This window comes from Cydia strobilella, chromosome 5 (genome assembly GCF_947568885.1).
Source record: "Cydia strobilella chromosome 5, ilCydStro3.1, whole genome shotgun sequence".
Lineage (NCBI taxonomy): Eukaryota > Metazoa > Arthropoda > Insecta > Lepidoptera > Tortricidae > Cydia > Cydia strobilella.
This window is the reverse complement of record NC_086045.1, coordinates 15721986-15745662: the sequence shown is the minus strand read 5'-3', so window position 1 is coordinate 15745662 and position 23677 is coordinate 15721986. Positions and strand designations below refer to the sequence as shown.

General features: G+C 37.2%; 1 protein-coding gene across 1 annotated transcript; it reads left to right on the top strand.

Moving 5' to 3' along the window:
* The first annotated feature begins 150 nt into the window (after positions 1-150).
* On the top strand, positions 151-22725 carry LOC134741506 (heat shock protein 75 kDa, mitochondrial). Its single transcript, XM_063674308.1, has 13 exons — positions 151-355; positions 461-624; positions 818-979; positions 9941-10176; positions 11295-11404; positions 11565-11638; positions 11766-12042; positions 12346-12415; positions 12752-12899; positions 13086-13213; positions 13630-13823; positions 16677-16908; positions 22504-22725. The coding sequence occupies exons 1-13, from the start codon at positions 235-237 to the stop codon at positions 22676-22678; spliced, it is 2091 nt and encodes a 696-aa protein (XP_063530378.1). The 5' UTR covers positions 151-234; the 3' UTR covers positions 22679-22725.
* Positions 22726-23677: the final 952 nt, after the last annotated feature.

Here is a 23677-nt window from a genome sequence, read left to right as displayed (position 1 = left end):
CCGATCCAGTTATAATAGATTCATGTCGGTAGGATATAAAAGTTCCCTCCACACTCGCGTTCGCGGCTTCGCGCCGCGTAGTCTGGAGTGCTTTACATGACAGAGAGTAAATTCATTCTTTCGTTCAGTTCATGGTTCATTCGCTTGATTGATTCGCTCGTTTTTAAAACAATTGCGGAGTTGTGATAATTTAGGTTAGTTAATTAATTTGGCGAATAAACTAATCAAATAAATATGTCAGCTTTGCGGGCCAGACTCGGATCCTCAACATTATGTGCACGAAAATTTCTTCTACAGTCTGCAAACAACACAAAACATTTCGCGGCAAGGGTCATATCTGCTAAAACACAAAACGGTATGTTTTATGACGATAAGGTATATATAATTTAGTAATATAAATATAGTCTGTAAACAAGTTTTGTCAGTAACAGTAAGTACAATAAACTATACTTATTCTCAGATTCTTATTTCCTTCGGCCATATTCGCAAAGACCATACAGCACAGCAGCAGAAAGCATAGCTGAAAAAGAAGTATTGAAAGGACCTTCAGAAAAGAAAGAATTCCAAGCGGAAACACGAATGCTTTTGGATATTGTCGCCAGATCACTTTATTCTGATAAGGAAGTAAGTACAGTGTTACATAGTTTTAGTTACTCTTATTTATTGATACTAAATCTATCACTGTTACCTGCAATATTCTCCACTAGATAACTATCTATCTAATAACATGCTATGACATGCAATTAGCAAGATGACAGGCTGACATGCTGCCTGCACTGCTAAGTTTAATAATGTACTTTTGTATGCTTTTTTATAGGTATTTATTAGAGAACTTATTTCAAATGCAAGTGATGCATTGGAAAAATTTAGATACCTGACTGTCAGTGCTGCGCCAGAGGGCAAGCAATTGGAACATGTCGACAGGCCACTCGAAATCAAACTTACCACAGACAAACAGAATAGGACCATCACTTTCCAGGTCAGGACAAATTACCTAATGCAGGATATAAATATATATATGTATATATATTTTTTAATTCTATTTGATCAAAGGGTTTTATCATATCATATGATAGGACCCCCATTGTTACAAATCAAAATCACAAATTTACCATCGCTTAATTCCTAAATTAACTAATTTATATAAATCTTTAGCTGTTTTAGACAAAGGGTGTGCTAAACTATCTTTACATGTACCCACATTCGATATGTTAATTTTATGTTTAATTACAAAGGCTTGCCTTTCTGCTTCGTTTCGGAAACATTCCATCATAATGTGAGTAGCATCTTCTCTTGTCCCACATTACATACAGTTTTGTGTATCACTCTTGCGCATCAAGAAAGTACAAAGATTCCTCCAGGTCAAGACAAATTACCTAATGCAGGAGATATATTTAAAGTTCAATTAAATTTAAAAAAATTCTCTTTTTATCACTCTACCAATATTTAAGTGACAAAAATATAAAAAATTTGATTTTCATAGTATTAGTTGGGTATAATTTAAAATGACACTCCGAGTACGACTAGTTCTTTATTCCTTGACAAGTCAACAGCCAAAAGCCAGTGATCCCAAGTGACCGCTGCTTATATAACTTTACAGAATGAATAACTGGTTTGAATGAATGATGGAATGATGTCACTTGAAACATCAATCACATTACTAATTATTTAAATTACGAGTTTTTTAAATTGAAAATGATAATTAACGTCATCTGAATTATTTAATTCTGACAACACTAACAGCAAGTGACGTCATTCGACATAATAACAACAAACTTAATAATATTTATCTTATAACTAACACTCGGCTTTTCCTGACATACAAATTACGCCCTCGTAATTATAAAAAAAATAACAATTTGAACTTATCGTTAAGTGATCTTATTATCAAAAATGTTTCTGAAAGATATTTTCGTCATCATCACTAAAAGGAACTAGTTTACAACGTGATGAAGTGATGATGCCCATAATTAATGCGGAAATAGTTTACGTATGACTGGTTGAAACTGTAAGTGACTAAGAAATGTTTACACAGATTGTTACATAACGTATCCTGCCCGGCCTTTCCTGACCTGACTTTACGACCTCGTAATGTTATTATGGTTTGATTTTTACGTAATCATTACAGGACACACACAGTTAATGTTTACGTAATGGGACACACCCGAATGTGATATATCCAATAGATAATCGAGAATCTGGCTCGACCTATGCCATTAGATATATGTATTATTGATTTTTACGTAACCATTACAGGACACACACAGTTAATGTTTACGTAATGGGACACACCCGACTATGATATAACCAATAGATAATCGAGAATCTGGCTCGACCTATGCCATTAGATATATGTATTATTGATTTTTACGTAACCATTACAGGACACACACAGTTAATGTTTACGTAATGGGACACATCCGACTATGATATAACCAATAGATAATCGAGAATCTGGCTCGACCTATGCCATTAGATATATGTATTATTGATTTTTACGTAACCATTACAGGACACACACAGTTAATGTTTACGTAATGGGACACACCCGAATGTGATATATCCAATAGATAATCGAGAATCTGGCTCGACCTATGCCATTAGATATATGTATTATTGATTTTTACGTAACCATTACAGGACACACACAGTTAATGTTTACGTAATGGGACACACCCGACTATGATATAACCAATAGATAATCGAGAATCTGGCTCGACCTATGCTATATTTTTATTATTATTTGTTTTTTTGTTTTTTTTACCAACGGACACACCAGGATGGTAACATATACACTGTTGATTTAATTAATGAATGAACTGTAAAATACGATACTACTATTATTCTACTATGTTTTATTAAATTATAATTACTTTATAAACACCTTTATTCTATAATCCTAATACTGCATGCACATGAACAAATACTTATTTATATGTCGGAGGGACGGCCTATGGCGGTAGGCGCAGTAACTCGATGTATTGTCTTCACAGCTAATTAGTATGATCCGATCTCTAGAACGGTCCGATCAAGAATGCCCGCGCCTTATCCTGTCGCGCCTCCAAGTCAATGTTGGCTAACCTGTTTGACCAGTCTACCAACATAACGACAAAACTGTCACCTCGTACCGAATTTCACCTAAGTCAAACCACTTGACGTTCCAAAGCCTTGTAACTGGCATTTTAGTTTAACAATACGCCAATAGATGGCGTTGCTCTCTATACAACTTGATTAATTTAATTACAACTAAGTAGTATGTAGCCAAACATTGCTAATCGATTGTATACAGATGGTATATTGATTGTATATTGTATACAGGCGTCTAAAACTATGAACTGTACCGCTGCAATACGTCCTTCTCCTATCATTCTCCCACACGACCGTCCTGTGGTAGACACGGCGGTCCCAGTGTGTATGCATTTGACTCTGAAACAAAACACACAGAAGAGTATCTCATCGTTCAGTCATTACTGACCCACAATTTGGGTCTCACTCCAATTACTTCTATAATCAAACTTTTTATCATCAATCTAAAAAAAGTATAAGTATTTAAACAATGCTCATTTCTCTAGTCAAAAGTATTCGTATGAACATAACTGACAACAGATAGTTCATTAAACTAAAACATGATACACAATTACACGTGTTTTTTCTCTCAAACTCTTTGCTTAAGTGACGTTTACATTACTTGGACAATTGGACAAGACGTCCGACTTTCCTTGCTCTACTAATAATTTTCATAAAAAAAAACTGAATTTTCGATCATCAACTATTAAGTAAGTACCAAATTAGTGTCAAAAGAGGAATAAAAAAATTAAACATTTGAATGTTCAAGGACCTATTTTTTTTTCTTTAATCCACTTACTCAAGCAATTTAAAACAATAAATTGTTTTGTTTCTGCACCGCACAGATATATTTTTATTTTATTTATGTAAAAAAAAAACATTATTTCAAGATAAACCTTGACATACACTAATAAACAAACGTGTCAAAGTACAACAAAAGCTACCTATGAGAGCCACGAAATAATTAACTGGTCTACTAAAATGACACCACACATTTTTTTTAATGTTCCGTTAAAACTAATCTTGTTCAAAATAAATTTATTATAAGAATTGTATTGTATTGTATTTATTTATTGCATTTCACATGTACATTACAGGTTTTAACACAGGCAGGCAGGGTAATTGATGAGAAAGAAGACAACAACACTATTGCCACTATGCCACCTTGATCTACTGTCATAAAATATGACGCAATGAGGGTAACGTTTCTCAATTTGCAATAATCTACCTTCATAAAAAATGTAACTGAATGCTACTACGATCAGGCTTTGTTTATCTTTACCTTTAATAGCATCCAATAAAACTTTCACTGATCAAGAAATAACGAGATGTAATTAAAACCCAAATAGTCCAAATACACGTCTTGTTGTTTGTTATTATTTTAAGAGTACTAATTACTCTCAATAAAAATATTGCCATTAATTGTTTACAAGGCGCTTCATGAATCTTGCAAAATTATAATAAAAAAAAAAAGCTTACGGACTCTTTGGTCGATTCAAACTTCTAAATCAATTACCCTCGAAATACTTAGATTGTACCGCAAAACTTACGCACCGCGCTCTAAACGACCTACACGATAAGTGATCGCAGTTTCGACCATCACCAACACGTAACGTGCGTCGGATCAACTGACAATTTTATTTTCGACTATCAACTTCATCTGGCATAGATGCAATAAAAATAGGCGCTTGTGCGTCCAATAGCAACTCATCTTTCAGATAATTTATTACAAATTTGATAGTGCCACGACACAGTACCTTCAGTAAAACACCAAAATCAAATTTACAAATTCGTTCATGGAATCATTGTCCTTGCCAGTCATTCGGCAATTAAATACAGTCAACCTGCTTCATACCTCCCGAAGAGGTTAGAAACTAAACACAGGTTTAACGTACATGCTTTCAGTCCGTCGAAAGCTCCAACAAAAAGTAAAATAAGAAAAACTTAATAAGTAGTCGTACTGCCCATGATAAATAGCAGTGAAACAATTCGGATCTCTGGCATTATCAATTTTGTCATCTACAAAATTGAAAGAAAATAATATCCTAGATTCACTACGAATTTCCTATAAAATGAATGTACGTAACTTAATGAAAAATCATTTTTATCAGTTTCATTTTATGTTAAAATTAAAAACAACTTTTTTAAAAATATTATACTAATGCTTTAACCCTTATTTGAATGTGTAACGTTGAAAGTATTTTTAAATAATAAACATGAAACACTATTTGTAAGTATGAAGTCGCATTTATCTCGTACTCTTATTATACTTCCAAGTGCCATCAGTACCTAAAAAGATTGCTAGGTATGCTATTATTATCAAACAACCAAAACAAACAAACCATAATAAAATTTAAATAAACTGCATTTTGACAGAATAAAAGAAAATCTAACTAAACCTATGTTGCCAGACTTTATCGATAATTTCACAGTCCACATTCCATCGATCTCCAAAAAAAAGAAGTAGGAGGTTCTCCATTTGGTTGGAAGTTTGTATTTTAAAGTTAATTTTGTGTCAGTTTATTATTTATCTACTGACCGACTGAAACTGAACATTAATGAACAAAATCACATAAAATCGTTTCCTAATTTTAGCTTTAACAAAAGATTGACTTGCTCAAGAGTTACAAAACAGACGTAAAACATCTCAAAATAATCCCAATGAAATAGGAACTGCTCACCAGCTTAACATGTTCAATCCAAAGGTGTTCACCAACTCAAGCACGAAGGCGGCGAACTGCAGTTGCTGTTGCTGCAGCAGAAATTGATGGCGAGATGCACGATGTGGTTTATTATAGCTGACTGTTAATTCTGAGTTATGGTCAACTGTTGTTATGCTTAGCCATTACACTCAAAAATAAAATTCACTAATAAACAATTGGAACGAAATGGCTTCTGTAAGTTGTCTCGGCTCGGGTTGCACCACACTGAAATACACCGCGCTCCCTTGTTCAAGTAATTGCTCTGGCATACTATGCTCCAACCGATCCAATCGTTCTTTGTTGTTAGGTGCCCGTGGTTTTCGAGGCTTTTTAGTAGGTGGAACTGTGACTCCTTCCGCCTCTCCTTCACTATCGAAACTTCTTCGCCGTCTGGACCGTGATCGCTCAGATCTACTGCCTACTCATTAGCACTAACTACGTCAATACACACGAAGCGGTAATAACGCGTGAGATAAATTTAAATAACGACCACTTCTGACTTATTAGTTGGGTATAATTTAAAATGACACTCCGAGTACGACTAGTTCTTTATTCCTTGACAAGTCAACAGCCAAAAGCCAGTGAAGTGATCCCAAGTGACCGCTGCTTATATAACTTTACAGAATGAATAACTGGTTTGAATGAATGATGGAATGATGTCACTTGAAACATCAATCACATTACTAATTATTTAAATTACGAGTTTTATAAATTGAAAATGATAATTAACGTCATCTGAATTATTTAATTCTGACAACACTAACAGCAAGTGACGTCATTCGACATAATAACAACAAACTTAATAATATTTATCTTATAACTAACAATAGTCAACTATGAATTATTCAATGGGGTTGGCCGGTCGAAATAATTAGAAGATGGCGCCAGCATAGCTCTGTTTAAATATTGGTATTTACTAGGGATGTACCGACTAGTCGGGTAAGCCGACTATCCGGCCACATTTGTAGTCGGCGATTAGTCGGCGACTAGTCGGCCATTTATTAGTTACAGAAAAACAGGACGAACTAAAATAAACAGCAAATACATTTGATAAAATTTCCATTTTATTCAATGAAATTTATTATACTTTATACCTGTTAAGGGTGCATACGAATATTGTTATTCATATTATTATATTAAATTCATGTGTAGGGAGTAAATAGATAGATTTGTTTGTTTCTTAACCTTTTGAACGCCAAGCATTGACGTAACTCGACGTGACACCGCAATGAAGCAAAATAAAACCTTAGAGAACAATAGTGATTACAAAACAGGATATCGATATTTTCACTGATTTCGTTTTTGACATACTTAGATTAGAAGAACCACTACACAGGTGTTTTACAATATAATATTAGATAATTCTGGCTTTTAGCTCTACTAAAAACCTTTAAATAACATATTTAAATATCAAAATGTACTTGTAACTTCCACTCAAATCTCTCAATAATGCCACATCACTACTTGGTGGTGACGTCAGGCATCGGACGTGAAGTGCCGTCATGGGCGCACGGAACACTGATAAGCGCGCGTTACTCAGAGATGTGCAAACCCGTTGTCGATTATTATTACCTACTAATTAGCAAACTGCAGTATCGTTACAATAAAATAAATGCATAAGGGGTTACATTATCACAAAAGGTCAGTACCGTCTTTCAAACCAAGTTGTTTAAATTAAGCACGAAAACAAGTACCGTAACAGCACAAATAGCAGTTATTTTAGCAAAAACAACTCCTATTACAAAATGTATGGGATTAAGCCATATCTATTATTGATGGCGCTAGCGTGTTTGTCGGAACTGCGCGAAACGATTTCTATTAGGAGATTGTTACTTTCATATAATAATATTATTCCTCCATGACTCGGTCACATCACTAGGCGACGTCAAGTGCCGTTTTTGGCGCGGCTAGCTATGCTATTTACTGGGTAAGTCGTATTATAACATAATGTTGTTTTTTTTTAACCTTCTATTCATAGTTGAATTGTAATAAAGTTATACAATAAAGTAGAAGGGCAAAATAAAATAATGCAAATACAAACAAAGAAATATAGTTATTTATTAAAGAGTCTTTGATAAATTAGGTTTGGACGGCAAATGACGTCGGCGGCGTGAGTGGCACAAAATGTCGACGACGTGATTTACTTACCGTCTTTGGCGGTCAAAAGGTTAAAGAAAAAGACACAGTACTTTATACAAAGAGATAAAACAAAATGCTTTCACGAAAAGATCTTCAACTTAAAATTGAAACAGCACATGATGATGTGACTCACAAAAAGAGGTATTGCCGAAATATGAAAAAAGTATATATGTCGTCGCAGTCCATTCAATATTATGTAGTTGGTTGCAATTACAAACGTTTTATTACAGTGCCTATGTAATTTTTATTATTTGAGGCGCGCGGGTCTCTTAAGGAAAGTCTATTTTGCTCAAAATGCTCAAATGGCAATTGCCTTATTTATGCATAAAGCTTGTATTTGAAGGAAATATTTTTTATTCGAATATTTGATGCCGTAATATCTTGTAGCATATGCATTTCCTTGGTTAAATTGTCATTTAATTGCTTAAAATGTGAAATAAAATGCATTAAAATTACGCGCAAAAAGCTAAAACGACGAAAGGAACAAGAAAATTGTTTTACATATGCATCCTAACTTAGACATAGCTGCCGCAGTGACCATCTGAATATAACTTTAAAGAGAAATAATGGTTTATGAATTTGGCCGACTAATCGGCCATCGGAGCGCCGATTAGTCAGCTAGTCGGCCAAATCAGTAGTCGGTACATCACTAGTATTTACATCAAAATAATCCTGTGAGATGGGGTAACACAATCTCGAGTCACTATAATCTGATGTGTGGGGTAAGACAGAGTGGGCTGTCTTCTCTCAAACTGTTTAATTTGTACGTCAACCAACTCATCGAGGAGCTGAGCAGTACATATGCCGGATGCCGCATTGACGGAGTCGCCGCCAACAATTACAGTTACGCTGATGACATGGTGCTGCTCGGCCTTTCAATCGACGCAATGAGAAGGTTGATAAAAATATGTGAGTCCTATGCTGTGACCCATGGACTCAGGTATAATGTTAAAAAGAGCGAGGTGATGATTTTTAAAGCTGGTAGAAAAAGTTACCCGACTACAAGTAAAGACTACACTTTTCAAAGCGTACTGTCAGTCATTCTACACATGCAGCCTGTGGACCAACTATACGCAGAGGGCATACAACGGCCTACGCGTCCAATATAATAACGCGTTCCGGGTGTTGATGGGGTTGCCGCGATTTTGTAGTGCCTCTGGTATGTTTGCGGAGGCACAAGTTGACAGCTTTGCGGCGATAATGCGCAAGAGGTGCGCTTCACTGATGCGTCGCCTGCGCGGCAGCCCCAACAGCATTCTGGGCGTGTTCATGGAGCGCGAAAATGGCCCCATGCTCAACCGTTGGCAGGTGCTGCATGCACTCGCCGTCTAGTTTTTAGTTTTAGTTTTTATGCGGTACTAACACTAGTAATAAGATTGTAATATTTGCTAACCATGTATGGAATATAGTCTGAAATAAATGATTTTTATTTATTATTATTTATTTATAGCTTGCCCTGTCAATCCCTAGAATTGTGTAATTTTTTTGTTTTTTTAATGCCCTTGATGCCAGCCCTTTAAGCCAAATATAGAAAAAGGGGCAAGCTATGATGGCGCCATCTCTGCAAACCTTTGGCAGTTGCCAACCCCATTGATCTTAGCCTTTTTTTTTATTTTTATTTTTTTTATTAAAGAACATCCACATCATACATATTATAACTTACACTAACAACATTTTAAAAGGTAATAAATACTGATATATATGACAATTATGGAGTACACAACATTGACTAAAAGCATCACAGTGAGATCAAACTTAACCTAAAACTATACAATTAAATCTAAAATAGCCTCTAGCCTTAGTATAAACTTACAAAAAGAATTTAATTAAAATTGTAGTAGTAAAGTAATCACTTTATTGTACACAACACAGGTTTACATACTGGGCTAAAACCTCAATTATTGTCTGAAACAAAATAAATTAAAAATTTATAATTAATTGACAAACTGCAATATGTCCTTTAAAATAAAATCTTACGAAACTGATGTGAGATTTACCTAGTATTACAAAACTCCTTACTCTTCTATTATTAGGATTCAGGTATTGGAATGACCAAAGAAGAGCTTACACAGAATTTGGGTACTATAGCCCGCTCTGGCTCCAAATCCTTCATTGAGGAAATCAAGAAGCAAGGGGCTGAACAAGCAAGCTCAATAATTGGCCAGTTTGGAGTCGGCTTTTACTCGGCATTCATGGTTGCTGACAAAATTGAAGTGTTCACTAGAAGCAGCATTGCAGGCTCACCAGGATTCAAATGGAGTTCTGATGGGTAAGTTTCGTCTGTAATCAGAATGTTATGTTTAATCAAATATAGATATAACTCCGTAATAGATGGATACAGTCTAAGGAAAAAACGTGCCTCGAAAATCAAGAAAATTTGATTCTCGTTCAGAGGGCGCTACTAGCTTTGGCCTACTGTCGTATAGATGGCGTTGACGGTTTTGTTTGTTATTTAACAATTTTAACGCATATCAGTGAAAGAACATGGGTCAAAATCATAAAAATAATTAATGGAAATAAAAAAAAAACATTTATCCATATTTAAATACATTTTATCGTATTTTTATAAATATTTATTTTTAGTTTTAAAGTGTGTCGACAGATGGCAGTGAATTTACTGGGGTTCCAAAATTTACTATGACAGTACCGATCTAGTATAAGTTACTCTATGGTTTAATCAAATATATTTTTTGGTTTAACCAACCAAGTCTTAATAATTGGGTCAATCAACTTTTCGAACACTTGATTTCGTGTTTTAGATTTTCTTTGCTAGGGAGTCTAAAACACGAAATCACTGTTCTAAAAGTTGATTCACACAATTATGTTATGTATCACTGTAAATGACTGTAACGTCTGTAACAGGCCATTAATATTATATAATAATTGGTGTTAATATTATATTATTGATCGCTATAATTGTGCCATTTTCAATCAAAAGAGTACTTATTGTCGCTTGTCAGTAAGGCGCTATTTCCATATACCTTCAATTAGAAATCAACCTTATCAACAAGCGACAATGTGGTACCTTTTGGTTGAAAACGTCACATTTTTGGCAATGGCCTTCTACCTCTACTGGTAGACCATCTATATGCACATGTTCCATACATGGTAAATGGATTCAAAGATCCAAGACACAAAATGCCTTGTTTTTTTTTATGATATAGGAGGCAAACGAGCAGACGGATCGTAAGCAATTACCGCCGCCCATGGACACCTGCAACACCAGAGGGGTTGTAAGTGCGTTGCCGGCCTTAAATATGGGAGTACGCTCTTTTCTTGAAGGTTTGAGGGTCGTATCGGTCCGGAACCCGGAAATACCGCAGGCGAACGTTCATTCCACAGTTTAACTGTCATGACAATCACCAGGATGTTCTTACATAATTTCAGCTCTGGGATGTATGAGATTCAAGAAGCTGATGGAGTTCCAATTGGAACTAAGATTGTAGTCTATCTAAAGACAGATTGCAGAGAATTTTCGGATAATGATACAGTTAAGGGTAAGTGTCACCCGCCGGCGAGTGAAATAAGTTAAATGTGTATTATAATACAATAAAACTGCTTACAGTGCATATCCTTTTTTGTGTCACCACAGTCTTTGATTTTAATTTCAATGGTTCAAGACTTGGGCCTTATCATGACCAAATTTTCTTTTCGCAGGCATCATCAAAAAATACAGTAATTTTATCAGCAGCCCCATTTTATTGAACAATGAGCAAGTCAATTCTATTAAGGTTTGTATTTTTTACAAATATTAATATTAATAGGAAGTACATGCTATTAGTTGAGTCACCTAGCTAGAGCTCAGGCAACCTAGTTTCATTTGTTTTTGTTAATATATTTGACTTTGTAATTTTGCAGCCTCTTTGGTTAATGGAACCTAAGGAAGTGACACAGGAGCAACACATAGAGTTCTACAGATTTACTGGCAACACATATGATAAACCACGTTTCACCCTCCATTACAAGACTGATGTACCTGTCAGCATACGGTCCATTCTCTATGTTCCCGAAGGCAAACCGGGTCTCTTTGAACTGTCCCGAGACTCGGATGTTGGTGTGGCTTTGTATTGCAGAAAAATTTTGATTAATAACAAAGCAGAAAATATATTACCCAAGTGGATGAGATTTGTTAAAGGTAGTGTAAATCTTAAGGCATCATTCTAAGATTTATGTATGCTTGTTTTTAGGGTTCCGTACCCAAAGGATAAAAACGGGACCCTATTACTGAGACTTCTCTGTTCGTCTGTCTGTCTGTCACCAGGCTGTATCTCATGAACCGTGATAGCTAGAGAGTTGAAATTTTCACGGTGATGTATTTCATGTATTTCTGGTGCCGCTATAACAACGAATACTAAAAAGTACGGTACCCTCGGTGGGTGAGTCCGACTTGCACTTGGCCGGTCTATTTTAGGAGAAATATTAATGATTATTGTTTTAGGTGTGGTGGATTCAGAAGACATTCCTTTAAATTTAAGTAGAGAACTACTTCAAAACAGCAGTTTGATTGTGTAAGTGCCTCAAAATGTGCCATTTTCAACCAAAAGGGTACTTATTGTCGCTTGTCAGTAAGGCGCTATTTCCATATAGCTTCAATTAGAAATCAACCTTATCAACAAGCGACATGTGGTACCTTTTGGTTGAAAACGTCACAAATAGTTATCTAGTATAGACTAAGAAGAATGGTTCATTCGAAAACCAGAAGGTAATTATAAATAAAAGAACCCTTCAAAAAGAAGAAGAATTCGTTTTGAACTTTTGTTATTAATAAATAATTCAAATATCTATAGGTATAAGGTTTAATATGCAAAATTGTATACAATTATGAATTTTTTTTTATTTTTCAGCAAACTTCGAACAGTCCTGACAAACAGGTTCCTTAAATTCATGTGTGATAGTGCCCAAAAGGATCCGGTGGGGTATGATGCGTTTTACAAAGATTATGCTATATTCCTAAAGGAAGGAATTGTTACTAGTCAGAGTTCGATGGAGAAGGTAGGTTCATAATATGCTTAACTTAGATACTACAACCTTGTAAGACTCTGTCTATGTTTAGGCTGAATCATCCTTTTATCCAACAAAACATTGCTAAGCTATTATGGAAATGGAGCATGAGCAAGAATGATAACCACCTTGTGATTACATAATTTTATTATAATGCTTAAATTTTCTATTTTATAGGAAGAAGTAGCAAAGCTGCTTCGATTTGAATCGTCCAAGCTAGAGAAGGGAATCAGAACATCAATGACAGAATATAACGCACGTCAGAAGAATGAATCTAGAACTATCTACTATTTAGCCGCTCCTAGGTAAATACACAACATTTTGAAAAACATTTTCAGAAAATACATTATACAGTATTGGATATTATAATTATTCTAGTCAATTGGCTCACAAAGGTCATTTTTAGCGTGCTCTTGCCAGCTTCTTTGTATATATTGATCATCACTACCTAGTCTTGGGACGTGTGCTATACTATAAGTACGTTCCTAGTATAGTCGACGAAAGATATGTTTACACTTTTGCTCCTTATAATAAGGCAAAACAAAATTAAACATATTTTTGACGTCGACAGTACCGGGCATGTACATTTCGCGTGTTTCCTAAAAAAAATGCTAAATTCATAATGCGCGCTCTGCAGTCCGCAAGCAACATTTTTAATTTTGATGGAAATCAATAAGATTTCTGGAGAACTAAATACCTAGGCGTGTACATAACGTTACAGTCGTGAGTTGGCAGAATCATCGCCGTACTTCGAATCTCTGAAGAAACGTGACATCGAAGTGCTTTTCTGCTACGACACATACGATGAGTTGGTGTTGCTGGAGCTCAAGGAGTTCGGCGGCCGGCAGCTCGTGTCCGTCGAGAGCGACATGCAGAAGGAGCCAGACACGGACACCAAGCAAGACTCGGTCATAGGTATTTACGCTCACTATTGAATTAATACCAGTTCTAAGTATAAGATGCTGCTCAAAATATCCATACCTTATTGTACAACCCTAAGCCTAACATCTAATAATAGTCCTTTTTTTTTTTAATAGAGGGGAAAATGCTTTTTGCATACCACCCAGGCGCGGGGACGGGCCTGGGATGGTTATGTGGGACTCCCGTATAGGCTCATGGGACCCACGGTTTACCCACTAAAAACCCCTCTTGACCGCCTCAGGGCTATAAGGCGAGGCCACAGGAACACTGAAGCACTCTTCCGCAGTTCTAATAATAGTCCTAGCGGTAGGGACACCCCGAAAGTTAGTAAAATGCTGCAAATGGTGTTAAAAGTATGAAAATCGGTACGATTGATCTTTAGGACATTAGAATAAATTTGATCCGTAGCACAAAAAAAATGGAGAGGAGTTGACATTTTATTTTATTTATTTTTTATTTATTACATTTCACAGCATAACAGTAATCCAAAGCACTGTGAAACCAATAGACATTTTATACACACAGTACACAAATCAAAATTAACATCACAGAAGAAGGCCGTTCATTCATCGTCTCGCAGAACCTCAAGCATTCATAACACACGTCCAACCATCCACTCGCAAACACATCACAGTTTGGTGCTGATTCGAGGACCGAGTTTAGCAGGAGCAAGGCTTGACAAGCAGTGATTTACGGCGGGACACAGTTCGTACTGGTGGCAGCGCTAACAAATGGCGACAACTCGGTCGAAACAGAAATCTAGTCGGTGAGGGAACATATAGACGCAGCAACTGAGCTACTAGTTCGGGGCAGTCAGAATCTACTGGCTGGCTACTACTGGCTAAACTACACAGTCTATAATTTCGCCTCAAGTGAGTTAAAACCTAATGTACCCTGCAAAAAAATTGTTGGGTATAAAAATGGGTAATATCCGAACATCTTTTTTTTATGAGAAAAAAAATGTTTAGAGACCTATCGTGTGTGGCTTTGTGGTAACAGTCAGTTCTTTTAAAATTACAATAAAAATAATTTTGAAAACACCAAGTTTGGGCTCCTCCAGATACAATACCATCATCTTCCTCGCGTTATCCCGGCATTTTGCCACGGCTCATGGGACATTTAATACCTATATATAAGGTATTATTTGAAGTATATTTTACAAATGAACGGTATCGTATGTGGAGAAGCCCAAACTTGGTATGTTTTGACATCAACATCAAACATTTATTCAGGGCAACAGGGGCACTCTTACATGTCAATTTTTACAAGCAATCAAATTAACCAAAAATTACAAAAAACAATTACAATAATATAGAAACAATAAAAATTTGAAAATTATTTTTATTCTTATTAAAAAAAAATACTGAAATGTAATGATGTGATATATTTTTAGAATCGTCTCAAAAAGCCCTTTCATTTAATAAAACAGACGATAGGTTTCTGGACAAAAAAAAATTCCCATACAAAACTCCTTTTTAGGGTTCCGATCCGAAGGGATAAAAACGGGATCCTATTACTAAGACTCCGCTGTCCGTCCGTCTGTTTGTCTGTCTATCTGTCTGTCACCAGGCTGTATCTCATGAACCGTCATGACATTTTTACAGATGATGTATTTCTGTTGCCACTAAAGTCGAATCAAATATGACAGATTTTGTTAGCGTTTGACACATAACCTAACATTTTTATGAAGGTTATTTTCCCTGAAATATAAATAATTAACATTTAATTTAACTAAAAATATTATAAATAAAGTATTCAAGTATATAGACTGTTTATAAGGTCATGGTTGTCCTTTTAAAGAGCGAAATTACGAAGTAATGAAGGTAAAATGGTTTGTTTACATTATTTGCAAGTGCTATTGACGACGACTTTATAACAGTTTTAAGTGGGGCTCCCATACAACAAACGTGATTTTTTTGCCGTTTTTTTCGTGGTGGTAATGGTACGGAACCCCTCATGCGCGAGTCCGACTCGCACTTGGCCGGTTTTTTTATGCTACGGGTCAAATTGATTCAAATGGCCTAAAGGTCAATCGTACCGATTTTCGTGCTTTTAACACAATTTGCAGAATTTTTTGGCGTACCGCTAACACTATAAACAATACAGACTTGTTGGCCCGGATCCCGGATATAATATCTATTCTGATGGTAAAACATTGCTGGAATAAGAACTATATTCACGGCAACCTTCCCTCCCTTCTATTTTTATTTCAGAGTATGTAATTGTAGTGGCCGATAGTTTAAGTCAGAACAGTTTACCCTAATACTTTAAACGTATGACATATTTTAAATTGTAGGTAATCTACAGGGTTACCCTAAGTTTTATATTATTGAATATTTTTCATATGAAACTGTCCCATTTGTACCTTTTAATTGAAAGAAAAATACCACTGTGTTTCACACTGACTGCTTTAATTCCTGAAACAGATACCTAATTTATTTTGGTGCGTAGACGACATAAAGTTGCTTATTATGTTCTAGAGCATAAAGTAAAATCATCTATTACGACCCTTATTAACTTAGCAATAAAGTCCAAAATCTGCCATACAAACTGCCAGCCCTGCCGGCGCGCTCCCGACCGGCGTGCCCCGCGCCTCGCGCCCCAGACCGGCCCGAGTACAATTTTCTTTAGTCTTGAATAAATACGGTAAAATAACCTAAAATATTGGATATTTTTGTATATTTTACTCACAATCGAAGTGAAAAGCCGAGTATACTCGTATAACTCAGGCATAAATGTCCATTTTTATCCTCGACTATATCGGTCCTCGCTGCGCTCGAACCAATAAATCTGATGAAAATAGATCGCTTTATGCCCTTGTTGTACAATCTACTATTTCGTCCCTAGGATCACAAGGGCTCCAGCAACCACAAGTCGATGAGCTTATCAAATTCCTAAAGTCCAAATTAGATGGGAAAGTGTTCGACGTGGGAACTACACAAAAACTGGATTCGCATCCCTGCGTGATCATCGTACAAGAAATGGCGGCGGCTAGGCATTTCATCAGGACCCAAGCGCAGAGCCTAAGTGAAGAAAACAGATACGCTTTGCTGAGGCCCCAACTTGAAATTAATGCTAAGTAAGTTCCACATTAATAGCTGATATTTAAAGTCATAACACACTACCGCACCGCGCGGCGCACGTATCGATAGTAGAGATGCACCGGATATTCGGTTACTATCCGGTATCCGGCCCTTATTTTAATATCCGGCCGGATCCCGGATAGTAACTGCTTGATTTCGGAGTAATTAAATTGGATTTAAGAAACAGTCACGGTCATAAGCGTACTCGTTTATTATTTTAAAACAATTTAAACATTCCACTCACTTGCACGCGCACTAATTTCGAACCTAGAAATGAGTCCGCGCGAACATTCACTACGAAACAGGTCAAACTTGCACAATCTTCTTCTTCCTCGCGTTATCCCGGCATTTTGCCACGGCTCATGGGAGCCTGCATGGGGTCCGCTCGACAACTAATCCTAAGAATTGACGTAGGCACTAGTTTTTACGAAAGCGACTGCCATCTGATCTGACCTTTGACCTTCCAACCCAGAAGGGGAACTAGGCCTTGTTAGGATTAGTCCGGTGTCCTCACGATGTCTTCCTTCACCAAAAAGCGACTGGTACGTACATAAGTTCCGAAAAACTCATTGGTACGAGCCAGGTTTTGAACCCGCGACCTCCGGATTGAAAGTCGCACGTTCATACCGCTAGGCTACCAGCGCACAATGCGCTCATGAAAAACCGAAATTTAGCTATAGTTCGGCTGGCCGAATATTCGGCAGCCGGATACCGAATATTCAGCTGATGGACAGGCCGAACATCCGGTATCCAGCCAAACAACTATCCGTTGCATCTCTAATCGATAGTGTGTAAGCTTCCACCGCACATAATCTATCTATATATATATTACGCGAGGCCGATTTTTGTTTATCCCATCAGATCTACAGTTATGGTCCGATTTTGATAAATGATATGTCATTAGATTCGTCTCATGCTACAGATTTGCAATAAGCTCTTAGTTTTTTGATTTTTTCCCGAAAAAGTACTAAAAAGTTAATTTGAAAAAATGTACCACGTGACCTTTTTTCTGACTTGAGATTGAATTGAACTCAAACCTATATCCAGTGTATGTAAGGTATCCAATCCATTCAAATATTTGTTTTGAGACTGTAGTATGCATACACCACACTAAAAATTATATTAAAACACCCTAAAAAATTTAATTATTGTGTTTGACAACATGTCAGACCATGTGTCATCCACATAGTACTCATCAAAATGACACATGTTTATTTTATTGTTGCTTTGGCCCATAGAAGGTAGGATCCTATAGAAGTGGCGTACCGCGTGCGCCCGTCAGGGACAACATTTATAGCCCACCAGCCCACCATAAACCATACAAATCGGTGGGGAAAAGCATCTATATTTACTTCAAAAAGCACGTACGGCGAGGTTTGTTCTTATGAGGATGTTAAATGATGCCGGATCTTTAAGGTAAACGGTCAGCCAATGGGGTTGGCAACTGTCAAAGGTTTGCAGAGATGGCGCCATCATAGCTTGCCCCTTTTTCTATGAGATTTGGCTTAAAGGGCTGGCATCCAGGGAATTAAAAAAACAAAGTTTGTATCAATTGTAGGGATTGACAGGGCAAGCTATGCTGGCGCCCTCTGCTAATTATGTCTACCGGCCAACCCCATTTTCCGCATCGGTCCGCGCCCTTGGTGCGGTGCGGCGTATGTGCGATCGTATGTAAAAGCCGTAACAGACTACCGCACCGCACCGCGATCTTGGTGCGCCACACCCATAAGTGAGAGCGAGAAAGAGAATATCTCGAAAAGCCGTACTGGTGCGGTCAAAATATCTCTTTCTCGCTCTAACTTATAGCAGCGTCCTTAACGTATGTACAGTGACAACCTTGCACACTATCGATACGTGCGCCGCACCGCACCAAGGCTGCGGTGAGTTGTGGTAGTCTCTAACGGCTTTTACGATAGTCTGTTAAATACGGCTATAATATTTCTTTCTCGCTCTAACTTATAGCTGCGTCCTTAACGTACGTACGGTGACCACCTTGCGCACTATCGATACGTGCGCCGCATCGCACCAAGGTCGCGGTCCAGTCGTTGTACATACTTTCAAAAAAGTAAATTAAAAAAAAAGTAAATTAGGTTCAAGGGCCTGACACTCTTTGATAGAGAAAGATAGTCTTATTGCGATTCCTATAAGAGGAAAGAGAAAATAGTGCCATGCTTTATCTTTATCACCGACCGGGCATTTTTTCATGGTCAGGTTTGCTATGATGGCATAACCCGACCATGAAAAAATGCCGAAGGAGGCGATGGCGAAATACCGAAATTTATAAGAGTGAAAGAGAAAATCAATATTATTAAATGTGACATCTTTACGTTAGTTAGGACATTGATCAGCCTTTTGTACATTTATGTTATTCAGAATTTAATTTTGAATGTTATGCATGATTTAGCCTAAGTTATTTTATTGTATACAATTTTGCATGATACTTGTATCTTAAGAAAGCAAATAAAGAACTGAACTGAACTGAACTGAAAAAACCGGCCAAATGCGAGTCGGACTCGCCCACCGAGGGTTCCGTACTTTTTAGTATTTGTTGTTATAGCGGCAACATAAATACATCATCTGTGAAAATTCAACTGTCTAGCTATCACGGTTCGTGAGATACAGTCTGGTGACAGACAGACGGACAGCGGAGTCTTAGTAATAGCGTCCCGTTATTACCCTTTAGGTACGGAACCCTAAAAAGGATATTATGCTGCCATACATGAAACTGTCTTTCTCATGAATATGTCTTTCTCTTACCCCTGGTCGCTCGGTTTCATGTCTATAACTACGTGTATATACTATGTCTATTATTAGGTCAGAGGGTCTACCGCGAAAACCGAAATTCGCAAATTGCGGGGATCTTTCTCTTTTACTCCAATGAAGGCGTAATTAGAGTGACAGAGAAAGATGCCCGCAATTTGAACTTCGATTTTCGCGGTATAGTCCAGACACGGAATGTCACGGAATGTTTGTAAACTTCAGTCTCATGAATAATAGGAAAAAGAGAATTAAATATAAATTATACTCTAGCCCTATGAAATTTTAGGCATGAGAGCCAAATGACAATAAGGCATCCTATCCACGAAATCTTAATTTACCGTATCATATCGCGGTCGCGTATCATGATTTTTAGGTTAGAAAGATGCGAAAAGATAGACATTAATTATGTCTTTTTTGCATCAAAACTAACGATCACAAAACATGCTGGTAGGTGCTACGCGACCGAAATATAATACGCTAAAATTATACAAACGTGTCGCCATTTTATAAGAAACTAGCTTTTGCCCGCGACTTCGTCTGCGTGGAATTAGTAATTTGGGTATCTTAATTCTTAAACAAATCTGCTTTTTAATCCGTCCTTTTTTCACCCCCAAATTGGTCCACACTATACATTTCCACCCCATTTTTTACACCCTTAAGGGATGATTTCGGGGATAAAAGTTATTTTATATCATTTCCCACAGCTCAAACCATCCCCATACCAAGTTTCATCTAAATCGGTTGAGCGGTTATTGATTCCCCATACAAATTTCCACCCCCCTTTTCACCCCCTTGAGGGGTGACTTCTGGGATAAAATGTATCCTATGGCCTTCCCCGGGACTCAAACTATCTGTATACCAAATTTCAACTAAATCGGTTTAGCGGTTTAAGCGTGAAGAGGTAACACACAGACAGACAGACTTGCGCATTTATAATATTATAGCTTTTGCCCGCGACTTCGTCTGCGTGGAATTAGTAATTTGGGTACCTTAATTCTTATCTGCTTTTTAATCCATCCTTTTTTTACCCCCAAATTGGTCCACACTATACATTTCCATCCCATTTTTTACACCCTTAAGGGATGATTTCGTGGATAAAAGTTATTCTATATCCTTTCCCACAGCTCAAACTATCCCTATATTAAGTTTCATCTAAATCGGTTCAGCGGTTATTGATTCCCCATACAAATTTCCACCCCCCTTTTCACCCCCTTGAGGGGTGAATTCTGGGATAAAAGTATCCTATTCCCGGGACTCAAACTATGTATACCAAATTTCATCTAAATCGATTCAGCGGTTTAAGCGTGAAGAGGGAACACTCAGACAGACAGACAGACTTTCGCATTTATAATATTAGTATGGATATAGTAAAATATATAGTAATAATATAGTAATATAGTATATAGTATGGATAATTATGTATAAGATTTCATATTCTGTGGGTATAGTCAGCATCAAATAGATAGTGACAGCCAGTGATTCATCTGAAGACGTCATATTTCCTGATTTCATTAAGCGTTCAGTCTTAGGCTGCCTGTCCACAGGAGCGGAGCTAGGTGGCGGAGCGATGAGCGAGGAAAAATCTCCGCTCTGAAATTTTAATGAAATTCTATTGCTGAATTTTTTCCTCGATTACCGCTCCGCTCCAGTGAACAGGCAACCTAACTTTTAGAACCATACTCTAGCGGCGTGTTGACGCCGCAACGGGTCTCTAGTTATTATTATTAGTGGTACACATCGCACCAATTTCCCTAGTGTGTAAACTGCATCACACCGTTTAACAGCTGTTATTTTCAAATTATGACAGTGGAATATGTCAATGTAGCCTGTTGATGAAATAACAAAAATGCGGGAGCAGTGCTTTAAAGACGCAGATTTACAAAGATTTTCATGCAAAAAAGTGGATTATATTCTCTCAGGCCTTTCATCTACCTCTAAAAAAGCGACATTAATTTAAATTCAAATCTTATGGTGCGTACACACCAAGCCAACGAACGCCAACTAATGGGTCTGCCGCGCGGCTTTCGTTGGCCCTGTCTGGACGACTTAACAAACGCCAAGGACCGTACTATAATCATTCGTTAGCGACAGATGGATAGTCTAATCTAAAGAAAAAACGTGCCTCGAAAATCAAGAAAATCTGATTCTCGATCAGATGGCGCCACTATCTTGGGCCTACTCTCGGATAGATGGCGTTGACGGTTTCGTTTGTTATTTAACAATTTTAACGCATATCAGTGAAAGAACATGGGTCAAAATCATATTAAAATAATTAATGCAAATAATAAAATCATTTATCCATATATAAATACATTTTATCGTATTTTTATACATCTTCATTTTAAGTTTTAATCGTGTGTCGATAGATGGCAGTAAATTTACTGTGGCTACCAAGGGCCTGACACTCTTTGATAGAGAAAGATAGTCTTATTGCGATTCCTATAAGAGGAAAGAAAAAATAGTGTCATGCTTTGTCTTTATCACCGACCGGGCATTTTTTCATGGTTCGGTTATGGCATCATAGCCAGGAGGCGATGGCGAAATACCGAAATTTATAAGAGTGAAAGAGAAAAAGGATTATGCTGCCATACATGAAACTGTCAATATATGAATATGTATTTCTCTTACCCCTGGTCGCTCGGTTTCATGTCTATAACTACTTGTATATACTATGTCTATGGTGGCTAAAAAATTTGCTGACAGTACCGCTCTGACCTATTATATCCTCTTTGGAAAAACGGACAGACTATACACATTAAAAATTATATGTACTACAATATGTTACTTTATTTTAAAGTAAAATATTTTACAATAATATATTTGTTTTACAGGCATCCTATAATCGAGAAGTTGCACAAACTTCTTTCAACTGATAAGGAGCTAGCTGAGATGGTAGCAAATCAGCTATTCTCTAATGCCATGGTCACTGCTGGCCTCATTATAGACCCAAGAAATTTGATCACGCACATCAACGAGCTCCTGGTTAAAGCTTTAGAGAAACATTAATTACGTTGTTCTAGTCTAGATGTTAAAATTATATTTATATTCGCTAATCATGTTTCATTATTCCTATCTTACAAACACCCAAATTTTGTATATTGCGATAAAGCCAAAGTCAGCTGCCATCGTAGCCGCTTGGCTTTTATATATAGTCTGTCAAGCCATTTCCGTCAGTAGAAAAAGACGGCAAATTTAAAAAACAGTCGCGAACGGGTTGTTCTCCCATAGAAAATTTGATTTTGCGCCTTTTCTACTGATAAAGAGGGTTTGCTAGTACAGTACAGTGTACGGAATTTGAAGGTTTGTCACTTTTCGATTCTATGTAAGGCCCCATTAGCAGCACAAGCCCTTTATCAACGCGCGTTTAAAAAGAGCTTGAATCTGTCCGCACCATGGTCTATTCACTTCCTTGAGGGCCCTCCATACTCATGTGGACTCCACTCCATACGAACGCGAGTGTGGAGTCTAGTTCGCTAATCAGCGAAATCGACTCCACACTCGCGTTCGCGGCTTCGCGCCGCGTAGTCTGTGGTCTGGAGCGGGCTTTGGAAAGATACAAGGGAGAAAGATATAAATACGTCAACTTAAATTGCCGCTCGCGGTATGGATGGTATAGAAAGGATGCCAATCTCTTATGGCAGAATTGATGCAAAAGTGACCGCTTTCAGCTTTAAATAATAGTTACTAATCTCTCCGGTAGCGCTAGTTAGGCTCTGGGACATGAGTATAACATGAACCATATAAGGCAACAAATAACCCGACAAAATTACGTAGGTTGTTTTTTGTAGTATGGTGGCGCCGCCTAATTACTGTTTTTTGATGGACACTTTTCATACATAGAGATTTGGCTCCTAGAAAGGATGCCAATCTCTTATGGCAGAATTGTTGCAAAAGTGACCGCTTTCAGCTTTAAATAATAGTTCCTAATCTCTCCGGTGGCGCTAGTTAGACTCTGGGACATGAGTATAACATGAAAAACAAATAACCCGACCAAATTACGTAGGT